Source organism: Pseudonaja textilis, chromosome 1, assembly GCF_049901715.1.
Source record: "Pseudonaja textilis isolate UNSWEBS1 chromosome 1, rPseTex1.2, whole genome shotgun sequence".
NCBI classification, from domain to species: domain Eukaryota; kingdom Metazoa; phylum Chordata; class Lepidosauria; order Squamata; family Elapidae; genus Pseudonaja; species Pseudonaja textilis.
The window spans coordinates 264,117,564-264,140,382 of record NC_141990.1 but is presented as its reverse complement, the minus strand read 5'-3'; the positions used below and the strand labels follow the sequence as shown (position 1 = coordinate 264,140,382).

General features: G+C 35.1%; 1 protein-coding gene across 2 annotated transcripts in view; it reads right to left on the bottom strand.

The window, feature by feature from the left end:
• DDB2 (damage specific DNA binding protein 2) overlaps positions 1-22,819 on the bottom strand; it is a 34,011-nt gene that overhangs the window by 1,650 nt on the left and 9,542 nt on the right. For both annotated transcript variants that reach the window (XM_087921504.1, XM_026707852.2), the window contains exons 2-10: positions 21,876-22,053; positions 13,732-13,865; positions 11,012-11,203; positions 9,460-9,605; positions 5,808-5,907; positions 4,734-4,911; positions 3,027-3,172; positions 1,814-1,978; positions 1,007-1,052 (exon numbers count right to left, since the gene is read on the bottom strand). In XM_087921504.1, the coding sequence (XP_087777630.1) occupies positions 1,007-1,052; positions 1,814-1,978; positions 3,027-3,172; positions 4,734-4,911; positions 5,808-5,907; positions 9,460-9,605; positions 11,012-11,203; positions 13,732-13,865; positions 21,876-22,044 (1,276 nt within the window). In that variant the 5' untranslated portion in view covers positions 22,045-22,053. The remainder of the gene's footprint in view (positions 1-1,006; positions 1,053-1,813; positions 1,979-3,026; positions 3,173-4,733; positions 4,912-5,807; positions 5,908-9,459; positions 9,606-11,011; positions 11,204-13,731; positions 13,866-21,875; positions 22,054-22,819) is intronic.

Sequence of the window (22,819 nt, the reverse complement as noted above, 5' to 3'; positions counted from 1 at the left end):
TGATTCATGGCAATTGATGGAACGCTGTGCCTTTGAATGTATGCCCCATTTTCTTGCTAATTACATTTTTAATGATATACAAAAATCAAGAGGATCTCCAGCCAAAAGAAGCACTGAACCCTTTTCTTCTTTTATATATTATTTGCTAGCATTTTCAAGTAGCTGAAATAACTATGTTAGGTTAAAAAATATATATTAAAAAACCCAATCTCTCACTTCAGCCTTAGATTGTTTAAAAGTTCAACAACTCTTTTTCATGCTATATATGTCAATATACTGGTACAACTAAAGCTACTTAATCGGGGATACTTAAAACATTATCATGCATAAACCAATATATGGATGGTACAGAGCTGGTTTGGGTTGATCGATGTCCAAACAAAAATAAGTGTGTTTCAGGTGTTTTGCTCCAATTATGGAATGAAGTTGAGCTGGGTTATTCAAAATATGACCAAACTGCAAATATTCCAGGCAAAAGTGATTTGGGTGAGGAGAAGAATAAGTAAATGTCAATAATATATATATAAACATCAGGTGAGAAAAGACATTTGTAAGATCAGGGATGGCCCGGGCAGCATATAGGTGATGTCAGAGAGGAAGAAGGGAGCAACTTCAAGCTTTTCCTTATAAGTTGCCTCATAAAATCCCTTCAGGATCCTTCCAGTTTTCATTTAAACTGAAACTGAGAACATCCAAAACATTCTAGTTTTTGTTTCTGTCAATCTATAATCAATCCAAAGTAGGCCAATGGAATTCCAGAATGTAGCATTTTATTACAGGTTCAACACATTTCCTACCTTGACCTTCCACCCTTTAACAATTTTAAAGTATTAATCCTTTATTATTTTCAGCTATTGCTTGCTAAGAGGTAAAAATATTTAAAAGTAATGAAACATAAGGTAATTACAAATAAAGTCAGAGGTTTAAGCCTATACTTAGCAAATGTTTGAGTGGGAAGAATACCAAACCACTACAGGAAAAATGAAAGATTAAACTGCTTGCTTACCCATTCCTGAAGCCAAGATGTCGCCCATGGGGTTAAACTTATTGAGCTGCAAATGTACACACAATAATGCATTGTAAGCTTGTCAGCTGTCTACTTATCAAGCAAAACAGAAACCAGAACATTCTGAACAGTACAGAAAAGCCCAACAATGATTGTGGAAAATTCTGAACAAGTCAGCAAAGCACTGAATAGGAAAACCTCCTTCCTGCCCTGTTCCCTGGCTATTCTGTGTTTCAGCACCCTGGCTGATGCCAGAGATAAAGAAAGTCCTCACTCTCAAAGTTCATTCGAGAAACTCACTGGGAATCCTGGCTCATTATATGTCTGAAATCTAAACTGAAAGCATAAATCTCTGGAAACAGAAATTGAAACATTTCTTCTGGACCAAAAACTGAGGTGAAGCTTTCAACTTGAAACCACTCCCAGAACACAATTATACAGAGCACTACAGTTATCCATATTCTGCTGATAAATTACCATTGGGTCTTTAAAGGAAAAATAGGTGGGAATAGGGAGCTCTATAGACATTGCTTATGCCACATCACCGGCCATGCTAGCTTGGATTGCTGAAAGGTGAAATTCAGTAATGCCTAGAAGGCTATAGATTTCCACCTATCCATCTTAAAAAACAGCCTAAGAAGCATGCAGGAAGCCAAACTTAGACACATTCTTCTATCTACTATAATGCACAGTAGGCATTAATGATAACATGTAGGTAAGGGAGGATTTATTCTCAGTCCTTTCTTTTTTTGAATCCCAGATCCTGTGGCAGATAGAGCAGCAACTAAACTAGGTCTCAACACTCACAGAGATAATGCCTGATGCATTTGGATCATGTAATTGGCACACCATCTCTCCACTGTTTCCGTCAAATATGTCAACAGTTCTCAGCTCATCTGCTGTGTACTCTGGGAACTTAGGATCTGGATAACGACCAACCACAATGAGGTCGTAACGAGGATGCCATGTTGCCTGCAATACAGAAGATGTGAGTAAGTAAAGTCATTGATACAAATTTTATATATAGCACACAGAAATTGAACTACAAGAGTGTTAGCCTTTTTTCCCAAATTCTGGGGCTCAGGTTCAGCTTCTCCTCCTCTCATAATATCAAAGAGATCATGTTGTAAAAACAGAATTCCAATTGATTTTTATTAGTACTACACCTGATGCCTGAGTGTAAATTCTTATGTAGTACACGACATAAACCTAATATGCATTTTAGTTGGAAATGCTTATATCTAAGATTAGTGACCCTGTTTGGTGTAGTGATAAGGCATCAGGCTAGGAATCAGGAGATTGTGGGTTCTAGGCCCACTCTAGGCACAAAGCCAGGCCTTGGGCTTGTCACTTTCGCTCAGTCCTAAGAAGGAAGCAATGGCAAACCACTTCTTAAAAACCTTGCCAAGGAAGCTGCAGGAATTTGACCAAGCAGTCTATGAAAATTGGACATGAGAACATGATCATGAGAAAAAATAATATAAGATTAATTTTATTCACTGTTAATTCTTTGCCCCTTACTTGGTTTACACTACATTGGCCTCTTTTTTATGGCACAAAAGTTGTACAGTATATTGTTGCACACATTTGCAGTAAAATAACACATTAAAAAAAATCTATGATATAGATCATGGACACAATTTCTTTTGGCTCAATCAGCTTTTCATGCATGTTTAAGGGTAAGTCCTAGGTCCATTCAGAGGAGAGATTTTAAGGGTTGAAGCTGCTACCTTAAGCATTTTCAAAGCTCTTTTTAAATACCTCCATAACTTCCTAATGTAAAATAGGAACCATATTTTGGACCCCGTTTACTCTGATAGAGCTCTAGAAACCACAAAAGGAATGGCAGTGGGCTGCATGTACTTTTTTGTAGCTTTTAATATCCCATGACTGGATTACTAGATGAATGTCCCAGTTTGACAATCACATTTCCAATTTCTATAGGGCAATTGTACGCTGGTTTTTTTTTTAAAAAAACATTCTTTCATCAGAAATGATTCCTAATTAATATTCCTGTCACCTTGATAGGTGTGAGATGCTGGAACTGTCTATGAGGATGTGAAATTGAATGCTGTGGTTTGGACCAATCAGAGGAAGAATAAACCCGGATTTCATTGTACTGATCTGTACTCAGTAGTTTAGCACCATCTGTTGGACTGAAATAAGCTGCGGAAAAACACAGACACACACAAAATGTAAGTCATAGTGCTTTTTAACACCAAGTTAAAAAAATATTTTCCAAGAAATTATACTTATTATAGCATTTCCTAAAGGTTCAAGTATAATAGAGCATATTTCCATATCCTTAGCATTATGAAGCATATGCATTTCAATCATATACCGTATATACTCGAGTATAAGCCGAGTTTTTCAGCACATTTTTTGTGCTGAAAAAAACCCCCTTGACTTATACTCGAGTGAGATTCCCTCTGAAAAAAAATGGTGTGGAGCTCCGGAGCTGGGCAGCCACTTCCCTGCTTCCGTGTTTCCTTTGCAACTTGTAAGCATGGGGGTAATCGGGAGCAGAAAAGTTCTTGCATGAGGATATATTGTTTTTTCTTTTTTTAACTGTTTTTAGGTGGGGGGAAAGACCCACCGTCATGTGAGAATGCTCAGACACAAAATCTATCCGCGTGAAAATAAGTGTGTGTGGGTGGAGGGGGGGATTTTAACAGAGGGAAGACATAGGGAGAAGGCAAAAGCGATGGAAGATCCTTCAGGGGAAACTGAGGGGGAGACTCACCCTTGGTCCAGATGAGCCCCCTTCCCCGCCCCTAAGGAAGCAGAGGCAGTCGTTGCTGCCCCCTGAGGGGAGGGCGATTCTGGGCTGTGCAATTGGGGGACTTCGTGGCTTTGGGTGGGTGGATGGGTGGGAACGAGGACGGACGGAGTCCGCGAAGCGGGGCTTGCCTGCCCTTGCTGGCTGCCTCTGCTTCCTTAGGGGCGGGGAAGGGGCTCATCTGGACCAAGGGTGAGTCTCCCCCCCACAGTTTCCCCTGAAGAATCTTCTGTCACTTTTGCCTTCTCCCTACGTCTTCCCTCTGTTAAAATCACACAAACACACACACACACACAAACACTTATTTTCGGGCGGATAGATTTTGTGTCTGAGCATTCTCACATGACGGTGGGTCTTTTTCCTGCCCCTAAAAACAGTTTAAAAAAAAAACAATATATCCTCATGCAAGAACTTTTCTGCTTCCGATTACCCCCATGCTTACAAGTTGCAAAGGAAACACGGAAGCAGGGAAGTGGCTGCCCAGCTCCGGAGCTCCACACCATTTTTTTTTTCAGAGGGAATCTCACTCGAGTATAAGCCAAGGGTTTTTTTTTTTTCAGCACAAAAAATGTGCTGAAAAACTCGGCTTATACTTGAGTCAATAAGTTTTCCCAGTTTTTTGTGGCAAAATTAGGTGCCTCAGCTTATATTTGGGTCGACTTATACTCGAGTATGTACGGTAACCATATTAATATCCTGAGTAATTTTTTTCAGAGTATGAAAACTGACAATGCAAGAAGCGGATCTGTTCTAAATAAAAAAAGTATAACAGAATGATCAGTTCAGATAAAAATCAAATGCTAAATTTTACTGTTATTTCATTTTTATCCAACAATCCTTTGAAATGTATAATCTATATAGGGTTAACTGTAAATGCAAAGGAGAATAAGTGGCACTGTGAATAAAAGATGAACAAAAGTCACAGAACATTGGTATTTCCTACCTTACCTGCATTGACACCTTTGTCATGCTGAAGTACATGAAGACAACTTGATTTATCCTTAATATTTCTCAGATCCCAGATTTTGACTGTCTGATCTATAGAGGCCGTAGCCATCAGCCAATCACAGTGAGAATTAAACTCCACATGAGTCACTTTCTTTTTGTGCAGCTTCAAATTCCATATCTGCAGCGGATATAAGAGAAGGCAAATGTTTTGCTGTTGTACAGCACAAGATTCTGGTCTATGGATATTAGGCAGAGAAAACTCATCTTCACATCCCCGTGTGTCAATAAATGTTTTTAAGGGATGGCCTTCATGACATCGCCGTTTTATTCCTGGCCTGATGTGAAGGCAAATTGAAACCACCTTTAGTTGCGCTACTGTTGACATGATGATGCCTTTCCCAAAATATGTCTTACTATATGAACAATCCACAATGGCTCCATGATGAGGCTAGAGATAATGCAATCAGAGGCAGGAATCTGCCCAACCCTATTGAAAACTGAAGTCTGCTCATTCATTCATTTATTTATTTTATGCCCACCCACTGACACACACAAACAGGGCCTCTCACTACCCTATTAGTCACCCAGATTGAGTAAAACACGCATGGGAAGAAATTGTGTCATTTATTGCCATAAAGGATTGCCCAGCAGAAGAGAAACATAGCTTGTGTATGAGATGCCAAATTATGTTTGGGCTGCATGTAACAGCTCAGTGCAATATCATCATACAGCCTTTAAAACAGGGGTGGGCAAACTACGGCCCGGGGGCCACATCCGGCCCGTTGGTCTTTTTAATCCGGCCCGCCGAAGATTGGTACAGAATTAAGGTTTGATGTGAATGATTGCATTCATTTGATTTTGACTTGTAATGACAGGCATTTCGACACCAGGTGGCGGCCCGTCTGTCAAATTTTAAAAGTCAATGAGGCCCCCGAGCCAAAAAGTTTGCCCTCTCCTGCTTTAAAACATTGTGTTAAAAGATGTTCAGTCAAATTTCAATGGAATAATATTAGGTAAATAAAAAAGGCTTAGGTTTATTTCTTTTTTGTTAAGGAAAAAATAAAATATACAAACCTGTTCACCTTCAGTACTAAGCAAAATCACGTTCCCTACATTATCTCCTGTTACTACAGTCCGACGAGTTGCTGATACATCAACACTGCAATACCAGAAACTAAAACAGAAATCACAGTTATTTTCTATAACAAATAGAAATGCAACCAAAGAAAACAAAAGAAGCAATAACTTAAAAAGAAGCACTTAAATAATTGATTGAGTCACAAGTGAACTGAGTCTGAAGGATCTTATTTTGATACGGGATTGGTTGGAGTTATTTACCAAGAGAAGTTCATATCAAAAACATACAAAATGAAAGTTTTATCATATACGGTAGGTCACACAGAATCTGTAATAGATGTCAAAGGCTCTGGTGTATATCTCTAAAGACATCACATGGAAAAATTAAACTCATGCTTAAAGCATTTTCCACAGAGCTGGTTTTAATTTAAAATGTACAGGTAGTCCTCGACTTACAACAATTCATTTAGTGATGTTCAAAGGTACAACAGCACTGAAAAAAGTAGCTTATGACTGTTTTTCACACTTACGACCATTGCGATATCCTCATGGTCACATGATTGAAATTCAAACACTTGGTAACTGACTCATATTTATGAAGTGTCTCGAAGGCACGTGATCACCTTTTGCGACCTTCTGATAAGCAAAGTCAATGGGGAAGCCAGATTCACTTAACAGCCGTGTTATTAATTTAAACAACTGCAGTGATTCACTTAACAACCAGGGCAAGAAAGGTTGTGAAATGGAGCAAAACTCACTTAACAATTTTCTCACTTAGCAACATAAATTTTGGACTCAATTGTGGTCATACGTTGAGGGCTACCTGCAATGAATAATCTAAAGGAGGGATAGAGGAGATTCAAATTGATGAAACAGAACAACCCAAATTAATTTAACATCTTCAAACCAAATCCCAACTTAGGTTGCAAGTAAAATTGCTGCTAGTTTTTCATCATTGATTATTCAAAATAGTTGAAAAAAATCTAAATTTAACAGTCCATGCCGCTCAGAAAAATTAGGTCCATGTACTTATCCTTCAAATATTTATTTTGAATATTATTTTGAATGTGAATTGGCCTTGTAAACTTTATATTTATTCACAGGGCAATAGACAATGAAAATGCAAACTAGAAAATAGTTTTCTACCATAATAAATTGCTACCAAAATTGCAGCATGGCAAGTCTGCAAAGTCACTATTGGTGTTTTTGTTTGTTTCCTTAAATCTTTCCCAGAGATTTGTACCCAGAGAGATTTCTTGGATTGTTAAGGCTTTCTTCTGCTGATTGCTGAAGTATTCATGCCCACAACATACTTTACTACTTCATCTGCAAAAATGAAAAGCAACACTAAATTTCGACTCATTAGTTAGCCACTTATATTCTGAAGCAGAAACGTGTTACTTCATCCTGTATGCTCAGAAAATAGTTTAAGCAAATTCTAAGAGACTGTCCTTACAGTACCTATGAAAGAAGTTAGAGAAAGCTTAGAATAGCAATTCTCTCTTCCTTATTCCCCAAACTTGGAATTTATGACTACAGACTCATATATCAGAGGCTACAGGCTTCTCGTGCTTCAAACTAAGAATGCCCTCTCTGTTGCCATATTGTTTTCCAAACCAAATAGGTTAAATCCCAAGCTTCTGGTAGGGTCTCTGGAGTATTTCTGGAATACGGATGAAATTAGCAGATGAAAACAACTATTTTACCATGAAAGAATGAGAATAGTGTTACAATTTAATAAAGAAATTATTAAGAGTGCATATTCTTTTTAAGGCCAAGAATCACTCTTAGCTTGTAAATGATATACTGCATCCATTTTTAAAAATGGAATAAAGAAAAGAATGGGCCAGAATGAAAATTACAGCTGAACTCAACTTTTGAATATCTTCCAGAGTGGGAGTAGTCCCAGCTAATTCATTCCCTATATATTTAAATGCATTTTACTTACTTTACAAAGCAAGTATAACAAATACTGAAAAGCTGTCCAGAATTATCTATTTCATAATATTTCAAAAAACAAGATAACTGCATCTCACCAATTAGCCCTTTTATAAAGAAGCATTGCAGTAATTGCTAGGTTTTTAAAAAAAAAAATCCAGTTTTTTAGATTATAACAAAACAGTCCTATTCAAAATATTCCATCCAAACAATTGGCATCTCTTCTGATGGAACAAAACTCAAGATGTTTTTAATGTATGACATTGGAAACAACACAAACTTGAAAAAAAGCCCTTACTTCCTTGCTTTTCACTGTGGGTAGAAAAGTATGTGAGATGGTAGTCCATGCTACATGCTAATTTACCATCAATCTACAGAAGGTGTAGTCAAAACAATTATCTATTTTTTTCTTAGCAAATAATAAAAGCAACACTAAGAATAATTTATGTAAAAACTGCACCTGCACAAAAAGTGAAAGAACTGAATCTAGCAAAAAATAACAATTGATTTACATCAATGAAACCCATAAACAATTTAACAGCAGCAAACAGTTTTTCTGGATGTTTCATTGAAGCTTTTTTCATATATGTGTGTGCGTGTCTGTGTTGATCTCATGCATAATTTGTATTTGAGCTTCTTGGAACTAAACCAAGTTTTCGTTATCTGGCAATCTCAAAAATGCAGCAATACTACCTCTAAAGTATTTATGCTTACTTTTAATGTTTGTCTATACAAGACAACATACAAAGAACACATAAGACTGCAAAATCACACTACAACACATGAACTAACTTCCAGACAACAATATAAAAATACAGTAAATGTCAGTGCCAAAAGGCAGTACTCTTTTTATATTGAAAGCAAGCTCTTATTCTCTGAAATATATGTCTAGTTATCCTTTGTATTCTCCTTGCTCCTTCAAAAGTGGCTCTGGCCAATTATAATAGCAACTCTTGTCACTCCTGTTTTAATTCTCTCTCCAAATTTCTATCGCTTGGGGGAAATTGAAATGAATTACTAAATCAAGCCAACTGTAGAATATTCAAAATGATGTGGAATGAAATAATTCTGATAAAACCTCAGAACATTTTGTTCCAAGTTCAGAATGCTGGAAACAATTTGGACCTTACTAGTGCTATTTAATATCTCACTGTCATTCTTTATCTCACTTTTAAGAGACATTTAAAATATTTCAGAACTAGAATAATCCCAAGACAGAGTAGTAAAGACCTTTATTTTTCAACAGTAGCAGCATTAAATACTTTAAAAATACATTACCTTGTGCTCTTAGGGTCAAAATAGTCTATTTTCCATGAAGTACAATATTTTCTAGCCGTACACGCTTTTTCATACAAACTATATATTTTTTAAAAACCCACTCTAATATTTTATGGTAATCTAAATCTTACACGTTCTAAGCAAATCTATACCAAAGAAAATCTCTAATTCAGTCTGTTGGTCAGTCTTCCTTTTGTTATTTTACTGATTTTCAAAATGTTTTACTCAGTAATTTGTTTCATCTTTTTACCTAGCTCCTTAAAGGCTACTTTCTGAACTAGAAAAATGAGCACTCTAAAAAGTGACTCAGGAATATAAATCACCCAAATGTTGAGTGGAAGAATGAAAAATATTCCTATCTTCACTGTTTTTTAAGGTTATGCTGCCTTCTAGATTTAAAAAAAACTCTGAAAAGAAGTAGAGTGCATCTTACTCCCAGTCATCAGTATTGGCCATGACCCGGATTGTGTTGCCACTAAAATCTTGCAAGGCAGTAGTTCCAGCAACTGATGATGTGTACAGCTCACTTGGATTAAAAGGATTAAACTTCATTCCTGTGATGGCCCCTCCAGCTCCAATCTACAGTTAAAAGAAATGAATAAAAATCAGGAAGGATTGTCCTACCAGTCAATAACTACTTCAGCTTCAACAATACAAGAGCACACAACAGATACAAACTCAACAGATACAAACTCAAACTTGATTGCAGAAAGTACGACTTCAGCAACAGAGTGGTCAACGCCTGGAATGCACTACCTGACTCTGTTGTTACATCCTCTAAACCCCACTCCTTTAACCTCAAAACTATCCACTATTGACTTCACCCCATTCCTAAGAGGTCTGTAAGGGGTGTGCATAAGTGCACAATTGTGCCTACTGTCCCTGTCTTATTGTCCCCATTTATTCGTACCTATTTCCTGTATTCATACTCATGCGAGAAGGATTTTCAGCTTTTCTGGCCAATGCTACATATATTAAATAACTGTTACTAGAAAAATAACAATTGCTAACTCTGACATAATCTGCATCATGGCAAGAGTCCAGTTTCCTCTTACTGTATCATATTGAGTGCTGTTTTTTTTCAGTTTCTTAAAAATTATGAGCTGAATGAGACTTTGAGGGATACTGTCAATTTTAAACATAATCAGGGAAAATAAAGCAATCTGGTACATATTAATGAGCTTTATACATAACAAATGAAAAAGTCTACAGTAAGCAGTAAAAATAAATAAAGAGAAAATATGATCAGTGAAATATGCCAGAGGACTTTTTTTTATGGAGGATAAAAAAAAAAGATGGAAATTAGGTCAAGAAAGCTTCTTCAGGAGCAATAACCTGCTGGGTACATGAGAAGTTCAATTTCTATTTGTTTATCTTCTCTTACTTATTTGAGAAAAACGAAAGGGGAACGTTAGATTTATACTCTTAGTGCAGAGATTCAGTTTTAATATTTGATACTTTTTTTCAAGTTTTACAAGACTGCAATGCTCTTGTCTTCACATTCATACATCCATCCAAACAATATAAAAGTAAGTCACATAAAAAGATTTGGAAACATTTTTTTAAATCTTCCTCTTATCCAATATACAGACATCACAATATATTGTAGAACTATTATAACTGTAAAGCTAAGTCTATAAGTGACCACAGTTGATACAAGGTTTCATATTAAAACATCTTTATAAAGCAAATGAAAAATCTCACTCCCATTCATTCAAAGAATTGAGTTGGAAGAGACCATTTGGGCCATCTTAGTTAAGTGTACTTCAGTGTATGGACCATGAGAATAAAATAAAATTAGATCCAAAAAGATTACAGATTTCCTACTTTAAATCAATAATTTTCCAATTTTGAGCCATTCCTCCAACCTTATTTCCGTTCTTTCAAAAGTAAGGAGACAAACAACATCTTCAAAACAATTTAATTATAACTTATGGCTCCCATCAGCATGTTAATACAAAACAGCCCTTACTGCTTCAACTTACCCCTTTAATAAAACATGTTTTATTGAGCACTTCATAATTCCACAGGATGATGTCTCCTCCTTTGGATCCCACAGCGACTGTGCTGGGATGCATTGGATGCCATTCCAAAGCTGTAATTCTTCTGTCAAAGGGACTTGCCGTTTGGAACAGACGGTACAAGTAGAGAGAACGTACAAAGGGCACCTGGAGACACTGTTGCAAAGAGAGTAAGAGAGTAGGATCCAAGCCCCAGATGCACGCACACAGCCTTTTTATACATATGTACACTCGAGAGGAACAATTGTGTAATTGCCCAATTATACCTTTGGATTCATTTTCTTCAATAAATAAATGAACAAACACAGCAAATCCAGTACTCTTTATCTAGTTTTAATGGAAAGCAGATAATGTCATGTTTAGGTCATATTTATGATGCAGAACTATTGAACATTCAAAAGGGGTCACCAAGTTTTAAGTGCCATTGTAAGTATAAGTATCTGGTGATACCTTAGATCATATTCAAGGTCAAGAAAGCAGGGAAAAAATGCTACTCAAATTGTCTTACCCAGAGCACAAGTGACTTGAAGAGATGCTATAAAATTTTGTTCTGATCTATTTCAGACTTGGCTGAATCTAATAAGAGGTCTATTATGCGTCACTTAGACATTAGTCTTTACATGTAATCTTGTATATTCTACAATATATTAGATTGGACAGGCATTATGAAATTTTATATTTCAGAAATGGCTATTAATTATTTCAAACAACAGATGGCTACTCATGCACACTATCATTCCAGTCCCTTTAGAAGTCATTAACTGATTTGGAAAATTGATGGTCCAATAAATTACAGAATGTCTGAATTCTTGGAATGTCTTCACTGCCTCTCCAAATATCCAAAAGACTTTTTATGGTTTTATTTTAATTGTATATTATTTTTACTTTAATTATTTCATATTTAATATTCTTAGTATTCTTCTTAGTTTTAGCAGTAGTTTAATAGCATATTTGTTAGATACATTGGGTTCCTTTTCTTTTCCTCCTGATTCAAATGTGTTGAATAAACAATTGTTTTTAATAAATTATCTATTGACAAGATGTTTTTTCAATACTAATGAATCATACTTTAAGGTTTATTTTTTTAATGCTGGTTACTGTTATTTGCAATTGAGACTGGGAGCTAGTCCAGTCATCACTACACATACTTTTTTGTATTTTTTTAAATTACAAATATATTTGAGTCATGGAACATTAAAGAGCTGAGGAGCATGTTTAAAAGGAAAAATATTTGTATACATTGAAATTGATGAGGGTGGATTCTTTTACATGTAATATATAATGCTCCAGATGAGGAAAAATCATTTTAGCAAAGAAAGGGATCAAATCAATTAAATAACTGGAAATTCAAAATCTGCCAAAGAAGCAGAAATTTTAGTGAAAATTTCTAATTTTATAGTTGAACAAAATATTTAGTGACTACGCAAATTTAGTCATCAAACATAGAGATCATTAGTTCCAGTATAGCGTGATCATATAGCGTGGTTAGTATTGGGGCTGCAGCAACCTCGGTTTGAATCCAAGTCATGGCAGAGGAAAAGAAGACAAATTAGACAGCTTTTTAACCAGCTAACAGAGCTGCCTAATTTTAAAACATTAAAAAAAGTTACAGAAACTATTCCGGAGAATGTGGTTTGGAGAAGGATGAGGCATCTAGTTCCCGTGTACATCTGCTCGTTACAAAACAGCAACAGTTCAACTCTGCAAATATCAGTGAATTATTTTTGTTGTATAAGAATATTGTATTTTACTGAATATTTTACACAATTACTAATGTTAGTTTTAACTAATCTTGGATTTCAGGTGGATCACATAACTATGATTTATTTAATTATTTTTTTAAAAGTTTTTATTGGTTTTTAAAAACAAACATGAATAAACAGAACATAAAAACATCAAGCCATCTTCCATATGTATACATACAGTGTAAAGAAATCAATCAAATTATTCAATCAAATTATTCAATCAATCAAATTATTGATCCATTATTAGTTTGGAGAAAAAATGAACTGGAAGTTACAACATCCTTTGAATACCATCCAGGGATTCAATTCAGTGGCCTATTTAAATGTGTAAACTCAGATGATTTTTAATATCAGGTTCAATAGTTAACTGTACAATTTCTAATTATATGTCCATATTAGTGTCATTGAATTTGGACAAAAATATCTCACCTATCAGAGTTAATATTTTAATACTTTTCTCCTGGAAGATTTATAGTTAATAATGGAACAGCAAAATAATAAATATATAGATTTTCAAATAAAAGTTCAGTTGATTTGGGAATCATTTGGAATATATTTAAAGTATTTATTATTCATGGTAAGGTAACAGTCTATTGACTCCTGGCAGAAAAAGATCTACAATTAGAACCTACAAAAGTTAAATTAGAAGGTAAAGAAACATGGAAAATATATGTCCTAAAACAGAGTAAGAAAACATATTATCTTTTTAGATTTACTAAGTTGCAATTGGACCATTTATAAGCTTTGTATACAGTGTATTTTTAAAGCAAATGAAACACTGAGTATTGAAAAACAGAAAGAAAAGAACTGGAAAATTATTGGATACTTGTTTGAAAATTTTCCAGCAAAGTAAAATAATATCTTTGTAAAAAGATTCCTCAGGACAAAACATACCAATTATAATTAACTGTCAGTGTTTTTTCATTTTGTTACTTTTACCTTCTTAAGCTGTGCTCCAATAGTGCCACCCACCATATTTTGATAAACATAGTGGACAATATTCTTTTGTATTTCCCATGGATGGAAGGCAACTCTTGAATTTCGAACCATGAAGCCACCAAAGCAAGCTTGTCCTGTCCCCAAACAACAAAAATGGGTATATTATTACTTGCTTAGTTAGTATAGGAAGACTTCAGAGTTTATTTTTTTTACTTACATATTAAGGACTACCAACCAGATATAAATTCAAAACAGTTGGGGAGGAAGACAGAACTAGAATAAAAATGGTTATTTAATGCATTGGTAGTTGTAAAAGTATAGTTTCATCAGCATGCTAATACAAACAACGTAAAATGGCTAGTAGACCATATAAAGATCTAGTAAAAAGCAGATGTTTAAAATTTTAAGAATGCAGAGGATAAGACACAAGCATTTTTTCTAAAATAGTAATCGCACAAAAAAATTCACAGAATGTTAAATGGGGATGGCAGTATTCAATTAACTATTTTTTAATCCGTTAGCAAATTGAGGGAACTGAAAAATTTTGATCTTGGGGAAGGAATTACTGACCGCTGCTAGGGTGAATTTCTTCCTTATACTCCTTTAGAAATAATGTTATACACTAAATTGACAGAAATTGAGAAAACCCCATTTTTTAAAAGGCAGGCATATTGTATTGAATTATGTACCAAATAGGTTGAATTTATTAAGTTTGGAATAAAGATGTCTTTTTTTCATGCTGTCACAAAAGTTAAAAAAAGAATAATGTTTAGGAGGTAGCAATAAACTATAACTGCAAGGACTGGATTTCAGAAATGTGATTTAGCAATTTTTGAGAAAAGTAAAGATTCTGTAAAACAAACGACATTATGTTTCCTTTGGAAAAAAATTTTGGACAGGTTGGGTCAACATTGAAAACTTTTTTTTAATGCTTACAAAATCAAGTGAACTTGGAATATAGTTGGGATATATAGATAACTTGGGATATAGATGTAATTTTTTTCATTTGTTTTTGTGAATGGGGAATTATTTTTATTTTATGTACGTCTGTTTAAAAATGTATTAATCAAAATATTTGATGACTTTAAAAAATTGAGCCACTCTAGGATTAAGTCTCTCTTCTGTACGCATGATCTATGTTTTGTTGTTGTTTCTTGATTTTTAAGTATAAACAACCTGCCCAGACTTATTGTGAGTTGGGCAGGCTCTAAATTGTATAAATAAATAAATAAAGGTTTGACAGCTAACAGGACAGCTTCTTTATCTGCTCTACCAGGAAGACAAGGCACAGAAATTTAAAGTGAAGCCGCTTCCACATGTTCCACAAATGAATATGCACACGTGCCCTATCAGTAACATGTTTATACCAATGTACGGTACTGCAAGTTTTTTTTTCCTTATTTATTTCTGAACTGGTCTGCGCTCCCTCTAGCTTGCCAAAGAGGGAGCACTGAAACCAACAGTTGATTGGTATCCTGTTCTGTTTGGCTCCTTCAATGATTCTAAAGCAAATGAGTAGCATAATTCGAGTTTTAAAAAGGCAAAGAATTAAATTTAGGATTCTACAATATGGAAAATAGCAAGATGGATTGGCTATATCAAACTTTTAAGTTATACAGATACAGATCCTTGACTCACAATCATAATTGAGCCCAAAATTTCTGTTGCTCAGTGAGACTTTTGTTAAGTGAGCTTTGCTCCAATTTACAACCTTTCTTGCCACAGTTGAATCATTGCAATTATTGAGTAAGTAACATGGTTGTTAGGTGAATCTGGCTTCCAAGCCATTGGCTGTGCTTGTCAGAAGGTCGCAAAAGGTAATCACATGACCCCGGACACTGCAACCATTATAAATAGGAGTCATTTGCCAAGCATCTGAATCTTGATCACATGACTATGGGGATGCTGCAACGGTCATAAGTGTGAAAAAGTCATAAGCCACCTTTTTCAGTGCCGTTGTAACTCTGAACAGTCACTAAATGAACTGTTGTAAATTGAGGACTTCCTTATTATCAAACTGTTAAATTTGATCACCATGCAGTTGAATATTTCTGTGGAAGAAGTAGAACTTTCAAAAGGCTTGCACATATCCAGGTTTGCTACAAAAAGTAATGTTCATTGCATAACAGGCATTCAATTATACTCTATTAAAAATAGGGGGCAGATTTAAAAGAAAAATAGAACCTTTATCACCTCTTATCCCAATAGCAAACTATTTATTTTCATGAAGGCAAATAAGCTAAATATTTTATCAATAAAGAAATAATTTATATGGAAATCAAGAATTAGCGTTCATTAAAAATTCTTTAAGTTTCTATTTGGAACAGTCAGAAAGGCATAATTGTAAGTAGTATAATCCCAAAGGAACTACCAAAATAAGTGATATAATTAGGAGTTTGAATTTGAAATGTATACAGCACAGAATTGAAAAATCTATTGGAGCCTGTGTGTGTATGTGTGTATGATTAATGAAATGGTTTAGAAAATGAAAAGGTCAAAAGTTCTATGATTAAATATAGAAATTAAGCAGCAGGACACTTAATATGCAACTATGAGAATATCAATAAAAGTACTAAATTTACTGTGAATATACTCAGAAAAAGGTATTTTGTTGGTACTCTCAATATTTTTATTGCTAATCAAAATATGTATTAAAAACAATTAAAATGCTATAGTCAGATTAGATCATTCTTCTAATATTCAGTGGCAATGTTACATAGTTTAACAATTTTGGAAGATGTTTCATCATAGAATGAAACCATTTTTAAATAATGACTTTCCTTTTGTGTTAGTTGTTTTTCTCCTAAGTATCACAAAGCCTTATATGTAGCTCTCTCTGTATATATATAGATTTGATACCCACTGCTACCCACATACCCACTATGCTTCTTACTAAAAATTACATTTAATTTCTTCATTAGAGGACTGGTAGATTAAGCCTTGGTACATCAATATTTAAAATAACTCCGTATCTAAAAATAGGTTTTTACTAATTCTAATTTTAAAATGTTTATGAACTGTAATTCTACATTGTAGATTTGAATTTTGGATTTGTTTCAATTTACTGTTTTAAAACTGTAGATTCTGTTTATCTGGCCACAAAGATAAGGGTGCATTGCTTTAGATCAGTTAGAAATCCTTCAGTCTGGTATGATTAAAAAATGGCTTTTTGTATGAAATCCTTTCATATTTCTTCAGTGTGTTACTATATTCCCAGAGTCAACTTTTCCTGAGGCAAAATATACCTACCTCCTTCAATACCTCTTTATAGTACTTAAATTTCTAATCCATGAATCATCCGCAATGCGCTTCTTTGAATGTGTTTCAGTATCTCTGAATGCTTCTTAAAGCTGGAGCCCAAAACTGGACACAATAATCAAGATGGTGTGAGAAAGCAGAATAATGTACAATTTTATTGCACTTGTGTTTTTGACAGCCATATCACATTGAGGGTGTGCATTCAATTGCAACCTTTTCAAGATTTTTTTCACAGTAGCTTTACTAAGCCAGATATTTTCCCAATCTATGAATATTTGGATGTTTGTTTCATATATGAAGAACTCTGCTTTTGTTTCTGTTAAATATTATTTTACTTTCATCCAATTTCTTTAGCACATCAACATAATTTAGAATTTTATTTCTGTCTTGTGAGGTACAAGTTATCATAATTTTCAATAATCTGCACATCTGATTAGAATTTATTCCAGCTCTTCCCAATTAATAAAATATCAAAAAGTAGGAGATCCAAGTCAACTTTTGTCAATATCTCCATCCAATCTGACTAGCTCTGTTTTCAAGGTTTTCAAGTCAGGATTCCCATAAAAAATAAAAAAGTTACATATTATTAACGCAAGAAAAAAAAACACTATTATTTGCTTATGAGGGTGAACTGGAACTTTTTTATTCACTTATTCAATTATGTCACATTCACTAGGACAAGTATACATCCTAATTGTATATATATTGAGAAACATAAAAACAGGATATTCCTTCTGGAACAGAATATTCCAGTTCGTTCTATAGCTTACATAAAATGCATGGAGTTTCTAGCAGTGTGATTTTAACAAACAAATCCGCTGACACTTCATGAAAAAGCCTAAGAGACTGTTGCCTAGAGAGAATTTTGCTGAGTAATTCAGCTGTAGAGGTTTGAGTTTAGTTTGTTTTGTTTGTCATAGTTAGCTCCACTTTTTATATTTAATATCTAGATACTTTTATTTACTTATTAATCAAATATATATAGTCACCCACTTGTGAAAAAGTGACTCTGGGCAATGCATAATAAAAACTATTAAAATGATAAAAAAATAGAAAACAATTATGCAGAAAAAAATAAAAATCACAGTTAAAAGTTAAGAGAACAACAATGGAGCCACCTCAGTACCCTGCTGGTCCCCTAGAGCAGGGGTCTCCAAACTTGGCAACTTTAAGACTTGTGGACTTCAACTCCCAGAATTCTCTAACCAGCTGGCTGGAGATTTCTGGGAGTTGAAGTCCACAAGTCTTAAAGTTGCCAAGTTTGGAGACCTCTGCCCTAGAGGCTTTGAGGGACTTCTGGAAAATCAATAGGGATGGATCCAGCCTCATTTTGGAGTGGGGGAAGGAGGATGTTCCACAGGGCAGGCGCCATGGCAAAAAAGGCTAACTGCCTGGGTCCAGCTAAATGTAGCTGCCTAGCAGACGGCACTATAGTATAACTCTTTTGCCAGTTCTGATGGGATGAACAGTTGTAATCAGGGAGCAACAGTCACTCAAATAACCTGGGCTCATGACATGAAGGACTTTAATGGTCAAAGCAGCAATTTGAACTGGATCCAGAAGTAAATTGGCAACCAATGAAGCTCGTGGACCAGAAGTGTAACATTTGCCATTTTAAAGGTATACATAATTGCCTGAACCACAGCATTTTGCACCAGCTGAAGCTTCTGGATACTTTTCAAGGGAAGCCCTCTATGGAGCACATTACAGTAGTTCCACTGAGAGGTGACTAGGACATGCATGATCATAAGCAGAGCTTCCCAATTTGGGAATGAGTGCAACTGGTACACAATACAAGCTGTGCAGAGGCTCTGCCACTCACAACTGTCACCTGCTGTTTGAACAGGAGTGTGTATAGAAAGATTCCCAGGTCTGCTGGGCAGATCAAGCCCATCTATCACTAAAGAAGGCATAATCCTAAAACTAGTATGTCCCAAGTCCCAAAGTCACTCAGTATTGCTAGGGTTCAATTGAAACCTATTGTTCTTCATCCAGACCCTCACAGCCTCCAGGCACTGGGATAAGATGCCCACAACATTGTTTAATTCACTAGGGAACACTGATTACAACCTCAACCCATGGTAATGGATGAGTAGTATTCAGTGGTTTCGTGTACATATTGAATAGGAGTGGACAGAGCACCAAATTCTGCAGGCATCCCACACAGTACAGGTGTGAGGTGTGTGTGGAATGTCACCCCCCCCATCACCACAGCAACTGATTTTAGATAAAGCTTTTCACAGTACCACCCACCCGCAATACCAAAGGTCTTTGGAGCCATTGAGACATCAGGTTGAAACAAAGATGGATGCACAGATTTGCATTTCAAGAACAAGGATTAGATGTTACCTGCATCAGAAAATATGCAATGTAACCTTGTCCATGACAATACTAATCATCTTCAAAATAATAGGATATGCAACATCTGACAATTTGTTAAATTAAATAACAAGAAGCAGATCAAATGAAACAATTAAAAATACATTTATGTGGCACAGTACTTGTAGAAGCAAAGGGCAGTGAGAAAAATTATCTACCAAAAGTTTGTATTATACAATACAAACAGGGCTTAGCATCACTCTTTACTTTCACTCATTCAATAACACTTTTCATTATTCATTTTTCACATTAATGAGCATACTCCTATTTCTAAAGGATCTACCCACAGTCAGAACAGGTTTGGGTCTTAAACAGGAGCATATTGTCATTATTCACAGATTATTCTAAATGACAGTATTTAGAGCCTTGAAAATAGTTTATTCAAGGAATTTTATTCTACAACCATTAACTTAACCCCATTAACTTTAAAGTGCTATGAATATGTAGACCCTTCAGCACTCTCTCTCCTGTGACCAACTAGACTACAAATGTGACATATAAACTGTGCTTTCCTTTCCCTGGTTTTATTTCATTAGAAATAATGAACTCTCAGTTGTTATGGTTTATAAATAAAGAAAAGGCTGAATTAAGACAGAAACTGGGAAGCAGAATGATGCAAGAACTGCCACAGAGTGGGGGTAGGGACCATTTCACTCACAGAGGTACAGCTTATCAAGAGAATACACATGTTGAATGTGATTTAGAATGCACAGCAGGAGACCAGGAGATAAATGATCTCTAATCAACTGAGACTCTGCAAGTTCATATACATATAAAACTAATTTTGGAGTGGCGCAAAGAACTTTTTAAAAAAAGGTTTAAGTGGAATGCCTCACTCACCTTTACAGAAACTACCTAGCTAATTTTTAAGACATTTTAAAATGTTTTAGCAATAAAAAATGGCTTCGTTATTGCTAAAGCCACCACACATGAGATAAAGGAAAACTTGAGGTCATTTATTCCTGATCTCTTTATTTCATTCCCTTCATTGTTGTCAGAGGCAACAACAACTTGATGGGACACAATCAATTATGATGATGAAAATATGTTGGGACCAGCACAGGTGTTACCCATCCCCACCCAATATTTATTTTTGTACCTTCTTTGTCAGGTCATACGGTAACTTAAGGATGCTAACACTTCTGTTTGGATTTAGATGACAGATGATGCCAAAGTTAAGCTAAGGGAAGCACCTGAGGGAATGATCTGCAATTCATTTATTCAACCCATTTCTGGGTTGGCACAATATATTGAACAATAAACTAACAATACAAACTGCCCCCTGTACAACAGGCTAGGCTAAAATAAGCTAGCTTGTCAGTGATTAGGTACATTATCTAAATTGTTAAATTATTTTATGTTTCAACATTTATCCATAAAGTAGAAAAGATAGAGGCGGCTAGGTTGTAACTATTTTTCCCTGCTGCTGAATGAGTACCACCCACACTTGAATCAACAAAAAAGTACACTGGCATGAAATTTTCTGCCCATCCCTATCTTGCCTCTATTTCATCTGTTCTGACTCACTGACAAAGAAGCTATCCTAATTTTGCATGTGCAAAGTGATTAGTTGATTCGTCTGGTCTGATCTCTTCTGCATTTCACCAGGTGGGGGAAAGAATCATCTGCCAATTACATTGCTGGAAAAAAAATATAAAAGGAAATGCTGGCTGTATGCTTCTATCTTTCATAATCTAGACTTTGGGCTCCTCTTCCTCAACCCAATTGAGGGTAAACTTTTTTACATAGACAACAAATTCTCCTCTATTCTTTTCCTGAGGCTATTTGAGAAGGGATGGTCTCTATTATTTCAACTTTGTGCTACAATTAAAGCACTTATACTCCTGCAAGCAGTCTGCTATTATGAAATTCTGAGAAAAATAAATCACAATGCTACTCTATTTTTCAGGGAGATATCAGCAGATAAGCCTGAGCAGAGGACTGAAAAATGAAATGTCCAGCCACTACTGGTCACAGCTTTTAACTTGATAGTGCTTAAAAGTATTTACATATCTTGAGTCTGTCTCTAAATCCTGCAACCTTAAGGAAGAAAACAATATTTTTATGGTGGCAGAACTAAGGACTCGATAGATGAATGTATGAATGAAGTATGAAAAAATGTTATTAAATCATGTTTTTATAAATGAAAACAAGCCTCAAAAGACAAGAAAACAGAATTATACTATCTTCTCTGAAAAATCACTGCCTCTAGGTCGCCTAGAAGTCACCATTCCATCAGCTACTTTGTTTTCATTCAGCCTAGAAGTGCTTTTTGAAGAACTAGTTGAAATTTGTAAGTTGTAGAATAAAAATAGTATTGATAAAATAAATATACCTCTCAAGCAAATTAATTAGAAGCAACAAGTTCTTCTGTACAGGGCAGCAACTCAATCAGTACATTCTTTACCTCAATGTGATGAATTTCAGTTTGCCAAATAATTACACAATCATTTACGTAACCATTTTTGCAGTCCCTGATATAAAAAAAGGGCTATGGCACTGGTTACCTGTTTTTTGCAGTTGTTTAGTTTTCCTCACAAATAGTTTTTTTGCTTGTAACTCATTATCCAGTTCTCCATAGTCTCGCCTCCTTTTTCCAGATGATTTTGACACTTTTTCTGATTGATGCTCACATGGTTTCAGATGCTCATCCTTTGACTGCTTCCTAGAACCCATTTTGTTCAACTGAAAAAAAAATCAATGTATTAGGAGGAATCAGAACACTAGGCATTTGATCTTTTTGAAGTCATGTTTCTCTGCTACTACACATTATTTATTTATTTATTGTTTTATTACATTTATATTTATTTCTTCCATCCTGGCATTCACGGCCTCTTATGTGGCCTTCCAACATACATCACATTCAGGCCCTGGCCAATCCATGCCAATTTACTTTCAACTTCTGGCAGTCTCTAAAGGTATTCCACAGAAAGCCTCTTATTTGCTACTTATTTCCAAATTGTTCTTGTTCTATACTAGAGGAAAAACTAGATAACTTTGCATTAAATACCCCATCTAATTATGGTGCAGCTTTACATACATTAAAGCAGAGAAAGTAGAAGACAAGACATTTCAGTCTTATCACTCTGAATTACAAATGCGATTATTACTTAAAAGTAAACCCCACTGTCTTTAATGGCCTTCATTTCTACCTAATCTCCAACTTTACTAGCTTAGCCTTTACATCCACCTGTACTGTTTCTTTTCTTAAAGACCAAAAAGCAAACAATCAATTTAAAGCATAATTTTGCATTGACAATTTACTAAAATTTAAACAGGTGGCATCTAATTATCCTAGCCCAGATTCAGATGTATGCAAGTAAGGTGGTCTGGCTTCTCCTCAGTCTTATAATTGCCATCTTTCTCCTAGTAAATAACTGGATTGTGTCTCAGTTCAGTTCAGTAAATAGATGAGTCTTCCTCAACTCAGTGAACTCTGGATATGCAAGAC